General features: G+C 43.3%; 1 protein-coding gene across 3 annotated transcripts in view; it reads right to left on the bottom strand.

The window, feature by feature from the left end:
• The window catches only part of PRELID2 (PRELI domain containing 2), a 119005-nt gene extending 110579 nt beyond the window's left edge, over positions 1 to 8426 (bottom strand). Inside the window, exon 1 of one of the 3 annotated variants that reach the window (XR_009547042.1) lies at positions 8077 to 8426. Coding sequence is in view for 1 of the 3 variants with exons in the window: in XM_007533955.3 (XP_007534017.1) it covers positions 7783 to 7857 (75 nt within the window). In the remaining 2 variants the exon portion in view is untranslated. Of the gene's footprint in view, positions 1 to 7782; positions 7976 to 8076 lie in introns of those variants that run through there. The other 2 variants (XM_060180325.1, XM_007533955.3) reach the window with 2 other exon arrangements.
• Between the last annotated feature and the right edge of the window lie 7540 nt (positions 8427 to 15966).

Here is a 15966-nt window from a genome sequence, read left to right on the forward strand (position 1 = left end):
GTAGAATGGCCTAAAGAAGTTCTGTATTCCTATTCCTGCCATTAGAAGCTACAGTAGTTCTTTCAAGGTTGCAGATATCAGCTGACTATTATTTCTATAACTACCTTTCTATATTTTTTATATATTTGTCCCCCACTGTCGGGCATTAAGCCAGCCCCCCATGCTCTGCTCCATCCTCCATTGCTGACACTATGGCCTATTTACATAATCATTTTTTTGCCTGAATGATTCCCCACCCATTCCTTTGATCTATCTTCTTTCTACCTAGAAACCCGCCCTGCCTGCAGGGTAACATTAATCCCACCAGTTCAAACTATTGCAACAGTTGCTAAGGAAGTTCCCAATGTGCCTTTTTCCTTTCTCCACCCCGTTCCTAGCCATTTCCGTTTCCGGCTTGCCACTTCCAGTTTCATCCTATAAAAGTCACTTCTGTTTCTGGTTTCACTCTTTTTCCGTTTCCCGACCTAGAGGAGGGCAGGTATGCAGACAGGGAGGCAGATGCCAGCCATTGTGGTTTGGCACCAAGTGGCTTAACCCGCTGTGCTCACACACAACTCTGGGGCTCCCACATGAATAAAGAATTGCATTACCACACCGCCACGAGTTCCTGGTTTCTCTCCCGTGATACAAGCCTGGCACCCCTCCACCCTTTTTCCTCCCCTTATAGTCTTGCCCTCTCTTCCCTTCCAAGTCAAATCCACACCCAGAGTGTCCTTCCTTGTCCCCTTCTCTCTCCGGATATTGATGCAGCTGGTGTTCAGAGCTCTCTGGTCATCTTCCCCCTATCATTTCTCCCCTTTTGGGAATATGGACCAAACTATTTTGGGAGTGCAGAAGATGGCAGTTCTGGGTTCTGTAATTGCTTCTTCTCTGGACATGGACATTGATTCCCCTTGCAGGTAGGGGACCAAGAACTTTAATATGGGTTTTGATGCATGGTAGCATATTTGTTCTACGAGGTGCATAATGCCCAGACCCCTCATTTAAATCACTTTTTAAAAAGATTCATTCATGTATTAATGGGGTAGGAAACAGAAATAGAGAATATCAGAGCATTATTCTGATATATGTAGATGCCAGGGGCTGATCTCTAGGCCTCATGCATAAAAGTTCAGTATTCTTCTACCTATTGTGACAACGTCCTGAGCTGCAGTTTTTTTTAATGAATTAAAATGTCAAGTAAAAAAAATTTAAGTTCTCTTTGAAGGGGCTAGGGAAATAGCACACCAGTTTACAAAACATACTTTCATGCCTGAGGCTTGGGGGTCCCAAGTTCAATATCCATCACCACCATAAACCAGAATTGAGCAGTGCTTTGGTTAATATATACCCAGTGACAGGTTCTCTTTGGATCCACCTCATGAAAGGTAAGCCCATTAAATAGGCCCAAAAAGTATACACCTTAAAGTAAACAGGCACGATAGTCTACAGTGACTCAATAAATACAGCAAGCAAGTAGAAAGACCTAAAAAAGACAATATAAAGTACTTAATCAAATAGTTGTTGTTTTTTTTGCCTCCAGGGTTATTTCTGGGTCTCAGTGCCTGCACTAAAAATCCACTGCTCCTGGAGGCCATTTTTTTCGCACTTTTTGTTGCCCTTGTTGTTATTATTGTTACGTTGTTATTGCTGTTGGATAGGACAAACAGAAAGAAATTGAGAGAGCAGGGGAAGACAGAGAGGGGGAGAGAAGGACAGACACCTGCAGACCTGCTTCACCGCTTGTGAAGCCACCCCCATGCAGGTGGGAAGCCAGGGGCTCGAACCAGGATCCTTATTGAACCTTATTGAACTGGTCTGTGCCATGCACACTTAACCTACTGCACAACCCTTAATCAAATATTTTCTATTTAGACCTAGATACCCCCATCACCTACTTCCTATTTTACATCCTCCAATCACTTTAAGTATAACCCTGTCAAATAAAGTAAGGCCTACAAAAGCTAGATTAGGGCAAGAGACTGGTACACTTTAATGATGGTCCTTTTGGTCACTAGTAGGCCACCCCATCATCCATGGCCTACTCAGGGAATCCTGGGATTCCCACACAGATATGATGAGCCTAGACCTCTAACAGATCTCTCTCTCCACAATCACTGGTCATCTCCATCAGGAACATTATAAACTCTTGTGGGCCTCTACGGGACATTGCCCTCAATGTACAATAACAGTGATAGAAATTGCCCTACTCACTGACGGGAGGCTGGGTCAACATACTCTGACACTCGAGGAAGACTGGTCTTGAAATGAGTGCAGCCTAGAATGTTTCTAGCTGTGACCATGGACTGTGAACTCAGACTGACAGGGATGCAGAGGTTACATAGGCTCCTGTGCTGAATATGAATAGACATGGGCCCTAGGTTAGATTAATGGGGTTTACAGTTAATGGTGTTTATACACTTGTCCCATATTTGGGTGCTACTCTCTGCCCTGATCTAGCTTTCTGTCCCTATTCCCAACTCTAAGACAATCCTCCCAGACAATACTTTTAACCTATCAGGATCAGGGAAAAATTATTAAAGTCACGGATCCCTTGGAATACACCTAAAATAGATTTCTTAGATTCTTCCAACATGAAGACCCCAAATCTCATCTGCTATAGTCTTAACTTTAGGTTCCTGATTATTAAACAATTTGGTATGCTTTATATTTTAATGCTTTTCAGCCACCAAGTTGCAGAAGCTACCATGACACCAACCTGACCTCTCTGAGCAGACAACCTCACCAGTGTGTCCTAGAACCCCAACTCTATATAGCCCTACTCCATGAGGGAAAGGTAGAAACAAGTCGGGGTTATGGTTTGACCTGCCAATGCCCATGTCCAGTGGAGAAGCAATTACAGACGCCAGACCTTCCACCTTCTGTACCCCATAAAGATCTTTGGTACATACTCCCACAGGAATAAAGAATAGGGAAGCTTCCAATGGAGGGAATGGGATGTGGCACTCTGGTAGGAATTATAAGGAATTGTAGCCCCTCTTATCCCACAACTTTGTCAATCATTATTAAATCACTAATTGGAAAAAAGAAAGAAAAAAAAATGGCCCAAGAGAGCTTACACAGATGACCTATCTTCTAGACTTTTATATTCATAGGTGAAATTTTATGTTCTCTTTGTAGATAGTTTTTGGTAAAAGGAAACAGATATAAGTGATAAGAACTAGAAAGATTAGAGGCATACAAAGAGAGCAACCAAAACACACTGTCAAGTGCCTTGACACTACCAGTTCATGGAAAATAGAGTTTAGCATCCAATGAATAAACCATTTTGGATTTCATAGCACTCCTTCATGAAGAGTTCAATGAGAAACACTGTACTCTATGAACAAAGACTATTGTGTTGTTTCTTTTCAAGAGACCACTTAACTTTGAAAACATGCAGCCAATATTTTGCCTGTGGTATCCAAAAGACAGGTGTAAGAAGAGTAAATATTCCTCAGGTTTTAAAAATAGTAGTATATTATAACTTGGAAGACAAGCTTTAACATACCAAAAGCCACAGATCAGTAGATTCTATTTAAAACAGAACTTCCTCAGTGCTGAAGCAGCTTCAAACATAACATTGTGCAAAAATCAGATTAGCTGTTTCCCAGAGACTCTCATACGATTGTCCCTTCTGCCAAGTTCTTTCCTTTGAAAAGAAAATACATAAAGACTACAAGAACATACAAAAGATAATTCTTACCACCTTCGGTAAATAAAAAGCTTATGCTTATTCAACTGTCACACACTTGATCCCTACAACAATCCTGGGAGGGAGGTAGAGAACATGGCATTACCATCTCATAGTTGAGCAATTAAAACAGTAGAAGTGTCATACATATATGCATGCTACTCACTGTAATAAGATTCTCAACTAAGCAGGTCAGTAAGCACTAGGCTACATCCACCTAGAGAAAAGAGTATCTTTCTCTAATTTGCATAAATGGCCTTATTTATTTTATGCTGTGCCGCCCATTTACTGTGAATTTACTGAAGGAAACTCTATAATGATGCCTCTAATTTGCATGGGAGCCACAGTATAAGATAGTAAAAATTGTTTCCCAAGGATGCTCAACCTAACAACCAAAGCATGGTGTTTAAACTGATTTCCAGCTCATAGGATGAAACTTCTCACAGCAAATGGATGTGACATCTTAGAAAGAGACATATAGCCCCTCCCAGGAATTTCTAAAGAACTGCTTTGTGAATAGAAGAATGGAAGAGTAGTGTCATCCTTGGTGTGAGTAACATGAAGTTACATCCCAACACCAGACCTTTAATCTGATTAAGTTCTCCTGCCTTTTCCCAGATCCTGCCTTCCAACATGCTCTCCTTAGTGTGAATTTATTTCACTCAAGGCACTTTACTAAGTATTTTTAAAATATTATTCCAAGCCTTAGCTTAATATAGTTACATAAGGGACCTCAGCTAAAACACACAGCACACAAAATCCACCCAACTTATCTCAGCCAACTCACATCATCAGAATTAAAAGCCTATCACTGGTATATGTCACAAAAATACAAGGGTAAGCATAGCAATGGATAACTGAAACCTTTCCTCTGTCTACCACACATCAAAGCTGTACTCTTGTATCAGGCACCATAAAATGGATCCACTAAGATGACAAAATGAAACTGAAAATGGATAAAGAGCAAAGCAAATAATCACTTGTGGGGATCTGGAGAGATAGCCCACTGAGTAGGATTGATGCCTTGCCATGCACTTGGCCCAGATTCAGATCTCACTACCACATGGGAGCACTACAGCCTGGGGGGGTGGGGGGGTGAAACTTTTCAGTGCTGTGCCCTCTTCCTCTGGAGCTCACAGGCTCTCACATGTTCCCTTTCTCTCCCCCACCCTACCCACTCTATCTCTACTTTGAATGGAAATGCAGCTCAGGAACATTAAAATTGTATATGCATGAGGCACCACCTCCACAACAACAAACTGTCTTTAAATCATCTGAGGGTCTCTTATGTGCAAGTCAGCACAGGTTGATGATCGGGGTGTGAATTTTGGATTCAGATGTATTGAAATCCTGACTTCTTCCTGCTAATGGTGGAAATCTTAGAAAAGTCCCTTAAACTCAGATCCTCAGTTTCCTCAGACCATAAAATAGAAGTGAATTTTGAGGAAGGCGGTGGATGGGCAGTGGCACATCCACTTGAGGAAGGACCCAGGTTCAATTCTCTGGTCCTCACTTCCATGAAGCGGTGCTACCGGTGTCTCTCATTCTCTCTCACTCTATTTTCCCTTCCCCTTTCAATTTCTGTCTTATCAAATACGTATTTTTTTTTTTATGAAGTCAGTTTTAACTACATCTTGAGGCTGCTAAGGAGTAACTGTGATCATATACAGAAAGCACTTCCTGTGGTCCAGGAGGTGGTGAAGTGGATGAAACCTTGGATACTTAACCACGGGGTCCTGAGTTCAGTCCCCGGCAGACATGTACTAGAGTGATGTCTGGTTCTTTCTCTCTCTCTCTCCCCTATCTTTCTCATGAATAAATTTTTTAAAAATTATATATATAAAAAAAAGAAAGCACTTCCTCTCCTCTCATACATAGGAAACATCTATTCATGCTTCAGTGATCACTTCACAAATACCATTTGGGGAAAGTCTTTACATTAGACTACCCATATGAATTTAAGTTGGTTTCCTTGCTACACTCAATCACACAAGCATGAACTTTCCCTCTGTAGCATAAAACCAGTGTCTTTCGTGCTCCTCTGTGACCTGGGTCCCCAACTGTGTCCCCTCTATTAGTGGAAGTCAGGTCCAACAACATGAAAAATTATTTTCCTCTTCTGAAGGAATCTCCTTTAGTATGGTTTCCAGGTTGTTTATAGAGCACACTACCCAACAGCTAGAAGCCAAGGCAATTTACAGTTCTTGTAAATCTTACTTAACAGTATAAAAACTGGGGAGATAGCATAATGGTTATGCAAAAGACTTTCTTGCCTGAGGATACAAGGCCCAGACTCAATCCCCAGCACCACCATAAACCAGAGCTGAGCAGTGCCCCATCTTTCTGTATCTCTCATTAAAATAAAATCTTTTTTTTTAAAAAAAAAAGGAGAAAAAAATGTAAAAGCTGACAAGAACTCTGAAAGACTTTCTGGTACATTCTCATTTTAGAGACGAGCAAACTAAGGCCTGGAGAGAAAACCAGACTAGAATACAGGAGTCCCACCTCTCAGGTCTGGGTGCTTTCAATTTCTCAAAGGAAAATCTCTTTCTGGGGGCCGGGTGGTGGCACACCTGGCTGGGTGCACATGTTACAATGCGCAAGGACCAGGATTTGGGATCCCAGTTCCCACCTGTAGGAGGAAAGCTTTTCGAGTGGTGAAGCAGTGTTGTAGGTGTCTCTGTCTCTCTCCCTCTCTATCACCCCCTCCCCTCTTGATTTCTGGCTGTCTCTGTTCAATAAAGAAAAAAAAGAAAATTTAAAAAAATTAAATAAAGAAAAAAAGGAAAGAAAACTCTTTCGTGGTCCAGGAGATGGCACAGTGATAAAGCTTTGGACTTTCAAGCATAAGGTCCCGAGTTTGATCCCTGGCAGCACATGTACCAGAGTGATGTCTGGCTCTTTCTCTCTCTTCCTTTCTCATAAATAAATAAAATCTTAAAAAGAAAGAAAGAAAAATCTTGTTCTTCTTGTTTTTTTGTTTTTTTTTTTTTTTTTAGAAACAGAGAAGTACAGATGGAGAGAGTAAAAGAAACCACAGTAATATGATGAGGGCCAGCAAAACAACACACACTTCCCAAATGAGCTATTTTACCAGTCCTCAAAGAAAGTTTTCCATTCTCCTAGCACTGAGAGCCAAAGTCCTAGAAGGACCCCTTAGAATCTCAAATGAGGTCTTTGAATGTCTAAGGTAGCCTGTGCAACTGCAGCATTACAAAGAACAATGTCAGTCAGAGGCCTCTAGCGTTACAATAAGCACAAGACAGACCTTACGAATCCTCCCAACAACCCCTTTGAATCCGTGTTTTCATTTCCTCCCATGACACTGATAGCAAAACTAAGGTGCAGAAATAGGTAAACTGGTCAGTTTTCACAGCTGTTAAAAAAATAATAAAGTGTAGGGCTGGGGAGAGCAGAAGGGTTATTCTGAGAGACTTCCACTTTGCTGCTTAATCTAAGTGTCCTGAGCTGGGTGACAGCATACTGGTTATGCAAAAAGTTTCAACCATGAGGCTTGGAGGTCCCAGGTTCTTTTTTTTTTTTTTTTTTTAACCCAAGCACTGTTCAGTTCTGGCTTAGGGTGGTGCGGGGATTGAATTTGGGGCTTTAGAGCTTCAGGCATAAAAGTCTCTTTGCATAACCATTATGCTATCTACCCGCCGCCCAGAGGTCCCTGGTTCAGTCCCCTGCACCACCCTAAAGCAGAGTTGGGACAGTGCCCTGGAAAGGAAAAAAAAAATGAGATAAATGAATAAATACTCAGTAAGATCTAGGCCCTATGTAGCTGTTCAGGAGTCAGATTACTAGAAAGATCAACAAGCACCGTCGACCCAGCAGGAGAACTAGGGTACCTGGAACCTCTCCTCAAGCCAGCTGTGGCACGATGTGGACGTGCCGCCGAGCACGGACCTTTCCCTCATCCTAGAGAGGGAGCCTTCGAGGAAACCCAGCTGCGCCTCCGCTCCGCACACCCCCGCGGCCACGCGCGCGGCTGGCAGGCGAGGTGGTGGGTCGGGACCCCACGAAGGCAGGAGGCCAGAGGGGTGAGCTGCAGGTGGCAGGGCGAGCACGGCGGAGCCAAGGGAGTGGCACGGAGGGTGGGGAGGTACCTTTCGGAGGAAGCTGGCGACCACCTGCTCGAAGGGGTACTTGTACACCTGGCGCACCTCCACCGTGACCCCCATTGTGTACCCGCGGCCCCCGCGCGCCCGACACGCCTTGGTCAGCGCCTGGCCCAGGGCGTCCACGCCCTGGGTGGCCAAGGGGCGTGGGAGGGGTGTTTTTTTTTTTTTTTTCTTTTTCAAACTTTTTGAAACTTTATTGTCCTCTCTGAGAACACAAAGCCGCTCAGGCCCACCCCACCCCCAACCCCACCCCCACCCCCACCACACACACTGACATACAAACACTTCCGCCGCCAAGGTCCGATGTGTGGAGTCTGCGCCCCGGTGCGGCTGCGCGGGACCGCCCGCCCCCGAAGCGATGTCCTGCCCTGGCCCTCCGGGTGGCGCCCTGGCCCCGCCCCCGGCCACGCCTGCGGGCCAAGTTTCACTCCAGGAATCGCTGCAAGGGGCGCAAGGCGCACAAGCCTTGGACTTTGGGATCTGGGGACGTTGTTCTTCTGTCTTCACTTCGACTGGAACCAAAGTAAGCCCTATACTGTCTAAAAGCACTTTAGAAAAAAAAAAAACGACTAATAAGTTAATATACATTGAGGAGTTGTGGTGTAAATCTCCATGTTGCTGAGCTACTGTATTACATAAAAGGCTCCTTGTAGCTGCCACCCACCATATCTCCCTAGCAGAGAATAATAATAATAGTAATAATAGAGGTATTTTGTGCTTCCCATTTCGTGGTGGAAAGTTCTGGCTAAAATGAAATATTCAACACATGGAACAAGGAATAAAGGGCCCGCCAAAAAATTGGGTTTTCTTCACTCCTGATTTTAAAAGAATAAACAAGTGAACCCATTTAATTAAGAAATTCAACTTGCTGAGCACTGTATGTACCAGGCCCTTGGTTCAGCAGTGAATAAAGAAAGCTTGGTCCAGACTGGAGAGATACTCAATTGGTTATACAAATAGTCTCAAGCCAAAGGCATGAAAGGGCCGAGATTTGAATCCCAGCACCACCATATGCCAGAGCTTGAGTAGTACACTGGTTAAAAAGGAGGAAAAAGATAAAGCCTGGTCCCTGCTGACATATAGCCAGATGATGGACCATACGCTGAACAAAAATAGGAAGGTAAATAGAGTGTTAGTTAAAATTACAGGAGATGTGGCAGGTTTTTAGCTAGGATGAATCAGGATGATTTCTGAGGTAGAAACTTTTACATTTATACTTGTATGATCTCACCTGTCCCTGGCATATATAATCTTACTTGCCTGGCAAGATCCTAGCCTTGGAATCCAGCTCTCAACTTAGAGACTGCCTCACTCAAGCCACTGAAATAGATTGAAAGAAAACATATGTCCATTATAACAAACCTTTTTAAATCCATAACCACTATCCTCAATGGGCCTTTTCATGATGCCAGATAATAGCATTTCTCTAATACACTTAGTCTCCCACACCACTCCTTACACCTAAAACGTCCAACACCTCCTTCCCTAGCCTTAGTCTCAGGTAATAATCTTTATTTACTTTTTCATATAGTAAAAATAAAATGTCTCTTTCTGTCATGTCGCTCAATCTACTTATCCAGATGTCCTTCCTTCTTTCACGTTTCTGTGGAACCTATTCCTCCACTTATCCTCAAAACCCAGTACATTACTGGCAAATGGCTAGCAAACATCTCTCCTTAAAAAAGAAAAAGAAGGAAAGAAGAGGAAGGGAAGAATTTTTCTAGTTTCTAATGACTGTGAATTCTTTAGTGTAATTTCACTCACCATGGCCAATTCCAAACTGCCCACTTAATTGGGATGAAGGAATATCCTATATTGTGTTTCTTTCACCACCTAGATCAAATGACATAAGAACCACAAAAACAAAGATAATAGCAAATGTAAAAACTTAAGTAGGAAGGGATAAGTTTTAAATATATATATTCCCATTTCAATATAGTTTACCTAATTTTAAATTATTTATTATCTAATAAATAATAGCTGTGTTTACTAATATCAGTTTCAAGTACAATATCCAAGATTTATCACCTTGGCATTATTTCATTTTTATTTATTTATTTGTTTGTTTTTGAGAGAAGCATGCAGGAAAGCGAGCCCCACCCCAGAGGTTCCAGGACTGGGAGAAATATGGGTTTTATAGAGAAGGGGGAAGGTTCCTGCTGTCTTAGGGTTTAAGAAGGCAATAGATAGTTATTACTATAACCAAGATACTTGGAAATTTGATTGGCTTTGAAAATCCCATTGTTAGAATCTGCTGTATCATACAAGACCTCACCATAACTTATGTCCTTTAATGATATTTACATATAGCTGTATCTTTTTTAAATTTTTTAAAATATTTATTTATTCATTTTCCCTTTGTTCTTGCCCTTGTTGTTTTATTGTTGTAGTTAGTATTGTTGTTGTTATTGATGTCTTCGTTGTTGGATAGGACAGAGAGAAATGGAGAGAGGAGGGGGAGATAGAGAGGGGGAGAGAGAGACACTTGCAGACCTGCTTCACTGCTTGTGAAGCAACTCCACAGCAGGTGGGGAGCTGGGGGCTTAAACCGGGATCCTTACGCTGGTCCTTGTGCTTTGCACCACCTGCACATAACCACTGCGCTACCGCCTGATTCCCATATAGCTGTATCTTATATAGTGACACAACCAGTTGCTTCTATTCTCCCTGGTCTAAAATTATAGGTTATTTAATATTTTTTAAAAGTCATTATTAGATATGTATTAACAATTTAAGCCCACTGTTAAAATTCAGTCAGGTTACCAGACATATTCAAATTTAAGCTGAAGTCATTTGAAGTCATGGCAGAAGTAAGGAACTCTATAACCTTCCAGAAGTCATAGGCCCCCAAGTAAGAGATTCCCTCCCTAGACCAGGAAGAAAGGAACACTCTATGTCACAGAAAATATTTGAAGAAATGGACCTAGAAGGATTTCCACAGTTTATCAGTCTTATTTCATATGCTCTGTTCTACTTACTGTATTTCTCCAGAACTGCCACTTTTCCTCAAACCCAGCACAAAAGTACTCAGGGTTAACTACCTGTCTTTGTCATATTAATTTTTAGATCCATCCCCCAGGGCCCTAGGAGGGTCAAGAAAGCCAAAGTCTCCTCTGCAGTGCTCTGCAGCATCACTAAATTATTTGTCCTGTTTCTTGTTCAAGGACAGCTCTCTAATCATGTCCCACCTTTTTGCTGCATCATTACTGTTACTTCTACTAGATCATTTCAACAAGCATACATGCATAGTGATTACACACATAGCGATTACTTCCATTTTTAAAAAATCTACTCTTATCCCATGTCTTCCTCCAGTTCTGTCCTACCCCTGTTCTCCCCTTTTGGATCCTCAGAAGAGGCACCTATAAATCTCTTGAACTGATTCCAATCACTACTACCCCACTGATATTGCTGTTGCTAAACTCACCAATCATGAATTTCCCAGTTCATTAGTCAATTCTTAACCACTCACCTTGCTAAACCTATGGGCAGAATTATCTGAAACTACTTAAACAAGTGGGTGAAAAACACACAATTAAAAAAAAAAGGTCAAAAAAAACAACATCACTGGGTAGAGACTTAGGTGCCAAAACCACATATGTATAAAGCACCTCCTTTGCAGGGAAAGCAAACAATTACCAGTCTCCCAGAGGATCACACATGTCCACAAGGAGTGATAATTTACTTGTTCAGTTTGTGGTATCCACTATCTGCCACTGCTACCCAAATAGAGACAGGGGAGTTGGGAGGTAGTGCAACGGGTTAAGTGCACATGGTGCGAAGCGCAAGGACCTAAGGATCCCGGTTCGAGCCCCTGGCTCCCCACTTGCAGGGGAGTCACTTCACAGGTGGTGAAGTAGGTCTGCAGGTGTCTTTCTCTCCATCTCTCTGTCTCCCCTCCTCTCTCGATTTCTCTCTGTCCTATTCAACTACAGCAACAACAACAGCAACAATAATAACCACAACAATGATAAAACAAGGGCAACAAAAGGGAAAAAAATGGCCTCCAAGAGCAGTGGTTTTGTGGTGCAGGCACCGAACCCCAGCAATAACACTGCAGGCAAAGAAAAAAAAAAAAAAAAAAACCCTAGAGACAGGGTGTGAATCTGCCCCCTGATGGGATAGACACAATACCTGTAGTCCACTCTGACCATAATTTTCTTCTTAAATGTTTCTCTGGCAATTGCTTACCCATTCCCAAATAGCCAACCTAAAGGCAAGGTTGTGTCCTAAAAGGTTGAGGGATCCAATCCATGTTATCTCTACCAGGACTGGTTGTCTGAGTGACTTGTGTAAGAGCAAATGCTCCGCCTGTTCCAAGGACATCGGGGTATCCTAGAAGTGGCAGTGTGTGCCAGGCTTGACAAGGAAGGCCACTGCCAAGTAATCTTGTGGCTCAGAATCACAGCCAGTTTACACAAAAATAATCTTACAGGTAGAGGTAGATAGCATAATAGTTATGTAAATTGAATCTCATGCCTGAGGCTCTGAAGTCCTAGCTAGGTTCAATCCCCCACACCACTGTAAACCAGAGCTGATCAGTGCTCTGGTAAAAAAATTAATTAATTAATTAATTAAAAAATCTTATTCCTATGTCCCCTGAGGGAGAGAGACGACCTATGAAACAAATTTCTGTAACACTGAAAACAGTGCACTTAACTAGTCCAAATCTTGAGTGGAAATTTGCTGACCAGCCTCACAAGTTTACACATTTGCATGGCCTTAAAGATATGAAACTCCTCTTCCTATTTTTAAGGTGACAGTGGTTTGCACATAGCAGATATCCCATTCATTTTGATGGAATGGAGTACTTGGATTTTTTTTTTTTTAATACTGTGTGGCTTTAGTAAACAGAGCTTCAGCCTTGACCAATGTCCAGAAGAAAGGCACTGGTGTTTCTAAAGAAAAAATAAGTCAATCAAAAGAGGTGTTGGTGGCTTCTGAAAACATGGAGAATAAAAGTCAAGAGATAAAGACAGAAAATGGGGAAATTAGAAATAGATAAGTCCTGGGAGTCGGGCTGTAGCGCAGCGGGTTAAGCGCAGGTGGCGCAAAGCGCAAGGACCGGCATAAGGATCCCGGTTTGAGCCCCCGGCTCCCCACCTGCAGGGGAGTCGCTTCACAGGCGGTAAAGCAGGTCTGCAGGTGTCTATCTTTCTCTCCTCCTCTCTGTCTTCCTCTCCTCTCTCCATTTCTCTCTGTCCTATCCAACAACGACGACAACAAAAATAATAACTACAACAATAAAACAAGGGCAACAAAAGGGAATAAATAAATAAAATAAAATATTTTTTTAAAAAAAGAAATAGATAGGTCCTGCAAAGGCTTTAAATGTTGCTTTTCTCATTGGAATAAAAATTATTTTCCTAAAATGATCACATCAAGACTAACTGAACCAAGGGGCTGAGTGGTGGCACACCCGGTTGAGCACACAAGTTACCAGGTGCAGGGATCCGACTTCAAGCTCCTGGTCCCCACTGTAGAAGGAAAGCTTTATAAGCAGTGAAGCAGTGCTGCAAGTATCTCTCTTCTTTTATCCCTCTTTGCCTTCTCTCCCCTGTTGTTGCCAGGGTTCCTGAGTGCCAGAGTTTCAGAGTTGGAGAGTTGGAGAGTAAGAGAGAGTGCTTGCACCGCCGCAAAGAGACAGCAGAGTTCTGTTTGGTGATTAGTTTGTCTTAGTTTATGAATCGTTGTTCCTGAATAAAGAAATACAGCTTCCCTGCCCAGCCATTGTCTCCGCGTCTCTGTTACCTGCCCGTGAAGCTAGCCTGCCCAGCTGGAGCCACTGAAATTTTAACAACAAATGGCGCCCAATGTGGGTTGCCATATGTTGTTTTTGATGGTTTATGTTGTTTTCGCCGGGCTGGCTTCACGGGCGGGTAACAGACGACCAGGGACTCATGGTTGAGCTGTAGGCAGTATCTCTTTATTCATGCAGGATGCAGCACAATCTAAGCCGAGCTAAGCTAAACTCAAGGTAAAGTAAAACTCACAATGCTGTCTTTATATATACTTGCCAAGTAGGGACAAGGGCAGATTTAACAGCCTCCTGACAAATTGTAGGACTATTGGCCATACCCTGGGGCAGCACCACCCATTCAAATCTATCAACAGGGCTGGCGTTATTAATAGATGGAACAGAGAAGGCAAAACATTTACAATCTCGCGGATGCAAGGGGATAGAGAAAAAACAATCTTGTATATCAATAGCTATGAGTGGAATTCCTGTGAGAGTTGCAGAAGCAAGAGGCAAACCCCTTTGGGGGGAGCCCCAGACCTGCATGGTTTTATTTACTGCATGGAGATCTTGAAGGAGGCACCATTTTCCCAAGGGCTTTTTAATCACAAAGACAGGAGTATTCCATGGGCTTCAAGAATGGTGAATGTGTCCCAGGGACAACTGCTCTCGGACGAGCTCTTTTAAAATTTTTAGCTTAACCCTAGGTAAAGGCCACTGTTCCACCCAGACAGGCTCATTAGAAAGCCAGCTTAAGCGGGATGTTTGGCTACGAACAGTGGCATTTAGTATTGGGGGTGCTGAATAGACCTGGTATCGCGGGAATGAGTTTTTACGTTCTGCAGAGGCGTCTGTGGATATCCTAACATCAAGACATTCCAGAAGATCCCTGCCCAGTAAGTTGGTGCTAATATTAGCTACCAAAGGGCGGAAGTGTCCGGTAGAACCTTCTGGGTCTTCCCACATGAGCAAGTCTCGTGTGCAAAATGCTCTGGTCATCCCTCCTATTCCATGTAAACTGGGTCCAGGGATAAGTTCCCAATCTTGGGGAACCTCTTCTTGCCTTAATATCGTCTTTTCTGCCCCCGTGTCAATCAAAAATTTGAAAGGAATATTGCCAATCTTTACTGTCATAGAAGGGTGGCCCCGTTTTAAAACAGGAGTGGTCCACAAAATCTCAGGCCCTGAATTTGTACCATTCAGGGGCGAACCATCTTTATGAAATTGGGACCAACAATCTCTCTTCCAATGAAACCCCTTACGACATTTTGGACAAACAGTACGTGGTCTCTGGCTCCCTTACTGAAAGCGGGGTTGCTCTGGCTGGAGGCGTGGTTTCCCTGACTGGAGGCGTGGTCGTAACTTATCAGGACATTGGTTACGCCAATGTCCTTGGCGACTGCACTGAAAGCAGGCCCCGTTTTGCTTACGTGGGGCAACTGCATAGACCTGCATCGTAGCGGGTGCCCCGTAATTGCCTGATGTAAGTTCCTGTGTCGCTAGAATCCAATTATCTGGGTGTAGGTGTTTAAGATTAAGGCATACCTGATGGAATTGTGGTGTCATGCCTTCCCAGACAATAGAGCGCAGGAGTAGTGTGCGGACGTCAGGATTATAATCCTTTCTCTCTAAGCTTCTCTTCACCCTTGAGATGAAGCTCGCCAATGATTCATCAGAGCCTTGGTGAAAAGAGTTAATGGGAGCTGACGGATCTACATCGGGTGGGGTCACCCTTTCCCATGCTTGTGTTGCACAGATGCGTACCTGTTCAAAATAACCAGTTGGAAACCTGGCTTCTGCCTGCTGAGCTCCAGATTCATAAGCTCCTGCTCCAAACAAAGCATCAGAATTCCATTCTACCTGTTTGTTACTATTTTCCTGCGATTGCCTAGAGCACTCATCGCGGAAGCATGCCTGCCACTGAAGATAGAGTGGGTCTGGGAGTGCAGCATGAGCCAGATCTTTCCAGTCGTGTGGTGTATTTAAATGCTGGTTAAAAACTCCTCAGGATGGACTTGGTCCATGGAGAATGCATTCCGTCCTCACTGACTGCTTCTCTGAGTGTTCCAAGTTCCTTGGAGGAATATGGCTGCCACGGCTGAGGGTTTTGTTTAGAAGGGGCCAAGTTTACCGGGAATGTGTGGATTTGGTCCGATGGCACGGAAGAGGGAGCTACAGAAGTGGAAAGTGCCGTAGAAACTTCTGTAGTGGCTGCAGGGGAGACTAAACGCATATCTACGGGGACGGAGCTCCCGGGGTGGACTGCACATGGTTTAAAATCCTTAAATGCTGAAAAAATATCCTTTAGCTCTCGTATCTCAGCCACTAGGTCCCTTAATAGTGACATATCAGCAGGGGGCGGGGTCAGGGACGAGGAAGCCTCAAGCAGGGGGGATTTAAACCCAATGAAACAGAAGGGGTCTCATGCATGC

Source organism: Erinaceus europaeus, chromosome 2 (assembly GCF_950295315.1).
Source record: "Erinaceus europaeus chromosome 2, mEriEur2.1, whole genome shotgun sequence".
NCBI lineage: Eukaryota > Metazoa > Chordata > Mammalia > Eulipotyphla > Erinaceidae > Erinaceus > Erinaceus europaeus.